At 51.2% G+C, this 8,081-nt stretch overlaps 1 protein-coding gene across 1 annotated transcript; it reads left to right on the top strand.

Annotated features, from left to right (window-relative positions):
• Positions 1-567: 567 nt before the first annotated feature.
• On the top strand, positions 568-4,709 carry LOC138395602 (uncharacterized). The gene is made up of 3 exons (XM_069488450.1): positions 568-994; positions 1,840-2,736; positions 3,495-4,709. The coding sequence occupies exons 1-3, from the start codon at positions 568-570 to the stop codon at positions 3,497-3,499; spliced, it is 1,329 nt and encodes a 442-aa protein (XP_069344551.1). The 3' UTR covers positions 3,500-4,709.
• Positions 4,710-8,081: the final 3,372 nt, after the last annotated feature.

The raw sequence follows: 8,081 nt of genomic DNA, 5'->3' as shown, positions 1-8,081 counted from the left end.
CGGGGTTCGGATCCCCTCCCCGAGCCCAGGGTAACTATAGAAGTGGAGGGGAACCCAGTCAGTTTCTTGGTAGACACAGGAGCAGAACATTCAGTAATCACTGGAACCACTGGAAAGTTGTCCAACAAGACTAGTTGGGTGCAGGGGGCAACCGGAACCAGACCCTACCGATGGACTACCCGGCAAAAGCTAGACCTGAGCTCAGGGCAAGTGAGCCATGCCTTTATGGTCATTCCGGAGTGCCCCACCCCCTTGTTAGGAAAAGATATACTTACAAAGCTAAGAGCCCGTATCTATTTTGAAGACAAAGGAATAATAGTAACTGATGCTAAAGGGAACCATATCAGCAGCCCTCAGGTTACTCAAGTCCTGACCTTGGCCCAGGCGGATGAGTACCGACTATACCAGCCTGTGGGGATCCGTCAGGAAGGAGAGATGGAACACTGGCTTCGAGAGTTTCCTGAAGCCTGGGCTGAGACAGGGGGAGCAGGATGGGCAGAGCATCGGCCTCCTCTTTATATTGAGCTGAAACCGGGAGCTGAACCGGCCCGAGTCAGACAGTATCCCATGCCCCAAGAAGCTAGAGTGGGAATAACGCCTCACATTCGAAGGCTCCTAGACGCCGGGATCCTCCGGAGGTGCCAGTCAGCCTGGAATACTCCCCTGCTGCCAGTGAGGAAACCGGGTGGAAAGGATTATCGGCTTGTGCAGGACCTCAGGGAGGTCAACGCATGCGTCCTAGACATCCACCCTACGGTTCCCAACCCCTACACCCTGCTGAGTTCCCTTCCTCCAACACAAACCTGGTATACTGTCCTGGACTTAAAGGATGCCTTTTTCAGCTTGGCAGTAGCCCCGCGCAGCCAGGAAATATTTGCCTTTGAATGGCAAGATGAGGAGAGGGGAATCCGAGGACAGTTGACGTGGACACGGCTACCCCAGGGGTTTAAGAACTCACCCACCCTGTTCAACGAGGCCCTCCATGAAGACTTGGGTGAGTACCGGGCCAGTCATCCAGAGGTGACCCTGCTACAGTATGTAGATGATCTGTTACTAGCTGCCCCAACCTCACAGACCTGCTTAGAGGGCACCAAGGACTTACTCAGGGCGCTGGGCGAGATGGGGTACCGGGCTAGTGCTACGAAGGCCCAGATCTGCAAGGAAGAAGTCACCTATCTAGGATATAAAATAAAGGGAGGACAAAGATGGCTAACTGAGGCAATGAAACAGACTGTGTTAAGAATACCCACTCCGACCTCATGTCGGGAAGTAAGGGAGTTCTTGGGATCAGTAGGGTACTGCCGCCTCTGGATCCCAGGGTTTGCAGAAAAGGCTCGACCCTTTTATGAAGTGTGTAAGGCAGGTCAGGCTTGGGAATGGACTAGGCAAATGGAGAGCGCCTTCCAAGCCTTGAGAACAGCCATGCTAGAGGCCCCGGCCCTAGCCCTCCCTGACCCCACGAAGGAGTTCCACCTCTTTGTGGATGAAAGAAAAAGGAAAAAAAAAAGAAAGCCAAGGGGGTGCTCACACAGATGCTGGGACCGTGGAGGCGGCCAGTAGCATATCTGTCCAAGAAACTTGACCCCGTAGCGGCAGGGTGGCCGGCGTGTTTGCGTATCATCGCAGCCGCAGCCTTGCTGGTCAAAGACACCGACAAGCTCACCCTGGGTCAGCATCTGCGAATTACCACCCCTCATGCCATAGAGGGGATCCTGAAGCAGCCACCAGGGCGATGGATTACAAATGCGAGGTTGACTCACTATCAGGGGCTTCTGTTAGATACTCCCCGTATCGAGTTTCGAGCTCCTGCCATCCTGAATCCAGCCACGCTTCTGCCAGATCCTGGACCGGCAACGCCTGAGCATAGCTGCCTTGAGATCCTGGCGGAGACCCAGATGGCCCGGAAGGACCTGCAGGACCGCCCTCTTGCGAACAGCGACCTGACCTGGTTCACAGACGGGAGTAGCTTCGTCAGGGAGGGACACAGGTACGCAGGAGCAGCCATAGTAGATGGACAAGGCAACCTTATCTGGGCTGCACGCCTTCCACAGGGAACGTCCGCCCAGAAGGCTGAGCTGATTGCATTAACGGAAGCCCTTCGCCGGGCCCAGGGAAAGAGGCTGACGGTATATACTGACAGCCGCTACGCCTTTGGGACAGTGCACATACATGGAGCCCTCTATAAAGAAAGGGGCTTCATCACGGCAGAGGGCAAAGAAATCAAACATAAGCCTGAAATACTTCAATTGCTAGAAGCTATCCTGTTACCAAAGGCAGTGGCTGTAGTCCACACTCCGGGACACCAGAAGGGGGACTCCCTAGAAGCTCGAGGCAACCGGGCCGCGGATGCCGAGGCCAAGAGGGCTGCAGAAGGACCTACACCAACAGATGTCCTACACTTGAGCCTGCCGCCCCCAGGAATGGGAGAGATACCCCCTCAACCGGACTATTCCAGTATGGACATGGACTGGGCCAGAGAAAAACTTCAGGCAACGCAGGGTAAGGATGGTTGGTTCCAAGACAGAGAGCATCACCTAGTAGTTCCTGAAGCCTTGGGGAACCATCTGCTGAGACACTTGCACCAGACAACGCATCTAGGCAAGAAAAAGATGTTGCAGCTGCTGGACACTGCACAACTCAGATTCAAATCACAAGGAAAGACAGCAGAAAGCATTGTCAAGGACTGTCGTGTCTGCCAGGTCATGCAGCCGGGGAGGATCAGAGGGACCCATGCAGGTACCAGGGAACAGGGGAGGCGGCCAGGATTGTTTTGGGAAATAGATTTCACGGAGGTAAGGCCAGGGAAATATGGGTACAAGTACTTGCTGGTTATGGTAGACACCTTCTCAGGGTGGGTAGAGGCTTTTCCTACTAAAAGAGAAACTGCTTTAATAGTAGCCAAGAAAATGCTGGAAGAAATAGTTCCCAGATATGGGCTGCCGGAGAGCATAGGGTCTGACAACGGCCCAGCCTTCACAAGTCAAGTTAGTCAGGGACTCGCCCGGGCTCTGGGGGCAGATTGGAAACTACATTGTGCATATAATCCCCAGAGCTCAGGGCAGGTAGAGAGAATGAACAGAACTCTAAAGGAGACTTTGACTAAATTGGTTCTGGAGACTGGCGGGGACTGGGTGACGCTCCTTCCCTTTGCCCTGTTCCGAGCCCGGAACACCCTCTACCATTTAGGCCTAACCCCCTTTGAGATAGTATACGGTGCTCCTCCACCGGTAATTCCAAAAATGAAACCTGAGACCCTGCCTGAACACCCTATAGAAGTACTACAGGCTGTGCAGGCCCTGCAAAGGGTTCAGAGCCAGATCTGGCCTGCCCTTTGAGCCATTTATCAGGTCACCCGACCGGCAGGAGAAAAGGCTAATGGGCACCCTTACCAGCCGGGAGATTGGGTATGGTTAAAACGGCATAATAGCAAGACCCTGGAGCCCAGGTGGAAGGGACTTTTTCAGACTATTCTTGTTACCCCCACTGCCCTAAAGGTTGACGGAGTGGCGACTTGGGTACACCACTCCCACGTAAGACCTGCCAACGAGGACGAGCGGGAGCAGCAGCAAGTTCAGTGGAGGGCCTCAGCGGATCCTGAGAATCCACTAAAGACCAGACTGACTCGCGTAACAACCAGACCACCGCGGGACTCAGGATAAAGACAATACGGAATAAAAATGCTTGTGGTGACTGCTATATACATAACCCTTATGGGAAAAGTAATGACTGACCCAAATCCCCACATGCCCTATAACCTCACCTGGGAAATCACTAACTTAGAAACTCATGAAGTTTATAGTAGGACTTCAGGAACGGCCCCACTAAACACTTGGTGGCCGGACCTGTACTTCAACTTAGAACAATTGCCAGGCATGGATAATCTGCAGTATAACCCTAAGCGGCAGGGATTGGGCTATGAATATCAGTATACCCAACGCCAGGCCCGGATAGAATTAAGTAGGAATGGTTTTTTTGCATGTCCGGGATTTAGAACAGGGGAAATGAGGCGTGTGTGTGGGGGGATCGAGTCTCTCTACTGTGCAGCCTGGAAGTGTGTGACCACCAATGACGGAGAGTGGAAATGGCAGGTCCGACCTCTTTTCATTGAGATGTCTTATGTCCGGCCATGCTCACGAACCAGGTATACCTCTGACTGTAACCTGATACGTGTAAGGTTCACAGAAGAAGGAAAAAAAGACAGACGGTGGGTCTCGGGACTATACTGGGGAGTAACTCTCTATGATCGCCGCTGGGGGGGGGGCGAGGCACTGTAATACAATTCAAACTGAGGGCTTCTCCCATCTCGGGCGCTGTAGGGCCCAATCCAGTGCTGGGGGGAACCGGTTCTGACATTTTGGGGGTGCTGGGAGATAAACAAAATAGCCCACGCCTGACTGTTGCTCCACCCTCACTCTTAAGGACCCCGGTGGCAGAGATAGAAACGCAAATAACCCCCAGGACAAAGGGGTCAGGAGATCCCTTATGGAAAATGCTGACAGCAGCATATGAGGCATTAAATCGCTCCGATCCCAATGCTACAAAAGCCTGTTGGTTATGCTATGACATCAGACCCCCTTTCTATGAAGCAGTAGGAATAGATGCCCCCTTCAACCGCACGGGAGAGGAGGCCCCCAGGTCCTGCACATGGGACCGCAAGGGGCCGGGGCTAACACTTCAGGCAGTCACTGGAAATGGGACCTGCGTAGGGAAGGTGCCCCATAGCCATGCACAACTTTGTGCTATAGTCCATCCATCTATAAACCGGAATGGAGGAACAAAATGGGTGATTCTGGCACTCAATGGATGGTGAGTTTGTTCTAAAACAGGCTTGACCCCATGCCTTAGCCTGTCTGTCTTTAATGAGTTAGAGGAAGTCTTCATCATGGTACTAGTATTCCCTAAGGTTATCTACCACCAAGAAAATATAATATATGATGCATGGGCAAAAGGCACAGGAGGTGCCAGGTTAACTACAAAAAGAGAGCCCTTTACAGCAATAACCTTAGCCACCCTTTTCGGTCTGGGTGCAATAGGAACAGGGACAGGTATCTCATCCTTAGCGGTGCAGCACAGGGGGTTCAATAGCCTGAGGGCCGCTGTAGATGAAGACATATCCAGGATCAAAGAATCCATCTCCCATTTAGAAAAGTCACTGACCTCACTGTCTGAGGTAGTGCTGCAGAACCGGAGGGGACTAGACCTACTACTCCTCCAACAGGGAGGGCTGTGTGCGGCCCTAGGGGAAGAGTGCTGCTTCTACGCTGACCATACCAGGGTAGTAAGAGAATCCATGGCTAAAGTCAGAGAAGGACTGGCTAAACGGAGGCGAGAGCGTGAACAAAGAGAAGGGTGGTTCGAGTCATGGTTCAATAGCTCCCCTTGGCTGACTACTTTGCTTTCAACTTTATTAGGACCCCTAATTGTGCTTTTGCTCATCCTCACTTTCGGACCGTATATTCTAAATAGGTTAATTACCTTTGTAAAAGAACAAGTCAACATGGTACAACTGATGGTACTGCGACAACAGTACCAGAAGCTGAGCTATGACTCTGGCTTACAAAAAGGGGAAACACGAGGCCCCATGTCCGAGCAAGAGTGCTAGAAACAAACAAAAAAAAAAAAAAAGGGGGGGGAAATGTAGAGCAGGAAGGAAAACAGGAGTAACTCCATGACAGACTGGACCTCTTAGGAAAGGCCTAGGTTTTGGTTTCCCCAACGCAGGCCCTCCCCCTCCCTGGAATGCCGCTGGTAACAACTGAGGGCCCTGACTTGGAAACTGGCCAATTAGGAGCCAGAGCCCCGGCTTGGAAACCGGCCAATCAGGAGCCAAAGCTATCGGCCACTTTTGAGGGAACAAATGAACTAAAAGGGGGGTGGGGGGGTGTGCCCGATACATGTAACCTATTGATAAGTATAAAAGCTTTGTTTCCGCCCCAGGGAGAGGTCCGGGCTCGTGGAGAGACCACTGTGCTGGTGCTCTGAGCCTTGGACCCTAGCCTGGGCTAGAAAATAAACTCCTTTGTCTGTTGCAGCCTTGGTGACTCTGCCTATCTGTTCCTGGGACTGAGGGAAACCGGTTCTTACATATTGAGCTCCTAACATGTGCCAGATACTATTCTAAGGGCTGGAAACATCACTGTACACAAAATGGGCAAAATGGCTGCCTTTACAGAGTCTATGCTTTACTGGGAGAGGCAGACAATAGGCACATTTGCAAACACAATACATTAGTGGCAGGAAGTGCCATGGGCAACTGTAAAGCAGGGAGGTGGGGGATGGAGGGTAGGAGGGCAGCCCTGCTAGGCCACACTTGAGCAGAGCACTGGAGGAAGTGAGGGAGCCAGATGGACATGTGAAGGGAGAGATTGCAAAGTAGCCAGTGCAAGCGCCCTGAGGCAGAATGGCCAGCCGACAAGGAGGCCAAGGGCAAGGGAAGGTGATAGGTAAGAGACGGGCTCAGCGGGGTAGCGAGCATCTAATCGTGCGGAGCTTTGTAGGTCATGGTGCACACATCCGATTTTACCCTGAGTCAGACTGAAGACCATTTGAAGGTTTTTGGCAGGTGGGTGACACAGTCCTGGTTGTAAAGAGCCTCCGGGCTGCTGTATGGAGACAGACTTCAGGAGCGGAAGCCGGGCCTTGGAGGAGGTGACTGCAGTGGCCCAGCAAAGAAAGGCAGGCACATCTGTCCTTTGCAGTAAGTATTACTGCTCACAACTTTGCGGTCAGTGTTCTTAGCTAAATATAACCCACTATATGATCCAGCCATTCCACTTCCAGGTATTTACTCTGAGAAATGAAAGCGCACATCCACACAGAGGTTTGTGCATGAACGCTCCTAGCAGCTTCGTTGTGATGGCCCCAAGCTGGAAACAACCCGATGTCTCTCAACAGGTGAATGGATAAACAAATCATGGTATTTGCAAACAATGGAGCACTACTCAGAAATCAAAGGAATAAACTATAGACACATGCAGCAATATGGGCAAATTTCAGAATAATTATGCTGATTAAAAGAAGCCAGATAAAAAGAGGATGTGCTGTATGACTCCATTGATATAAAATTCTAGAAAATGCAAACTAATGCCTAGTGGAGAAAACAGATCCGTGATCCCCCAGGAGGGTGGGCAGTGTGGGAGATGGGGAAGTAGGAGGAAACTTAGGACAGATGGAGATGTTTATTATCTTGATTATGGTGACAGTTTCACACTTGTCCACAAATGTCAAAATTCACCAAATTGTAAGCTAAATATGAGCTGTTTATTTTATGTTAATTATACATCAATCAATTTTTCTTTTTCTTTCTTTCTTTTTTTTTTTTTTTTTTTTGACAAAGCATGTATAAAATCTGGAGGAAAAACAGTACTCGAGTGGAATGAGGTAAACAGGTATTTGTCCTCAGGGTCCTGACGCCCCAGGTACATGGGGAGCCTGGTTAAGCGGCACCTTGCAGGACACGTCTGAGCGCAGCCATTCCTTCCAGGCTGCCCATGGAGCGCTCTCCTCAGGTCCTAAATGCTCTGGTGTGTGCAGTGCTCACATCGGTCACCTCAAACTTGTGTTTCCATGCACAGCGTGACTTTGGTTTCCCTGCGTGCTGCGGCAGGAGCAGGGCTAGAGCGTTTGACACTCAGTCTTTATGAACATGTGTTCTGTGGGGTCAGTCCCTGCACCTCGAGGACGTCCAGCTGGGACACAAGTTTGTCAGCAGCAGGGAGGATAAATGCAGGCAAAAGTGTCCGGAAGAAGGGGCAGCAGGGATCCAGTCCCTACTGGGTATTTCTATAAACGTTCCATGTTGGTGCAGTGAAGCATGGAGAGGACAGACGCCCAGGAGCTTTGCACCGAGGTGGGTTTGCTGGTGAAAGAGAATTGCTGTGAGAGTGGGGAGCGAGGGCTGACTCCAGCCCCCGGTTCTGCCCACTGCTGTGGGAGAAGAATTAAACTGCATTAATGCCCCGAGCCTCAGTTCCTCCATTCGTAAGACAGCCATAGCAACATCTTACAGGGTTGTTTGAAGACTACAAAAGAAAATGACTACAAAGGATTTTTTTTTTTTAACTATTCTTTGCAAACATTAG

This window comes from Eulemur rufifrons, chromosome 15 (genome assembly GCF_041146395.1).
Source record: "Eulemur rufifrons isolate Redbay chromosome 15, OSU_ERuf_1, whole genome shotgun sequence".
Lineage (NCBI taxonomy): Eukaryota > Metazoa > Chordata > Mammalia > Primates > Lemuridae > Eulemur > Eulemur rufifrons.
Note: the sequence above shows the minus strand (reverse complement) of the source record. Positions and strands in the feature narration are given on the sequence as shown.

Bases quoted from the DNA above. Each gene is read 5' to 3' on its own strand.
- LOC138395602 (XM_069488450.1), top strand. From the start codon at position 568: ATGCCCCAAGAAGCTAGAGTGGGAATAACGCCTCACATTCGAAGGCTC. The intron at 995-1,839 runs GTGAGTACCGGG...CGCTTCTGCCAG, and splicing joins GGCCCTCCATGAAGACTTGG to ATCCTGGACCGGCAACGCCT.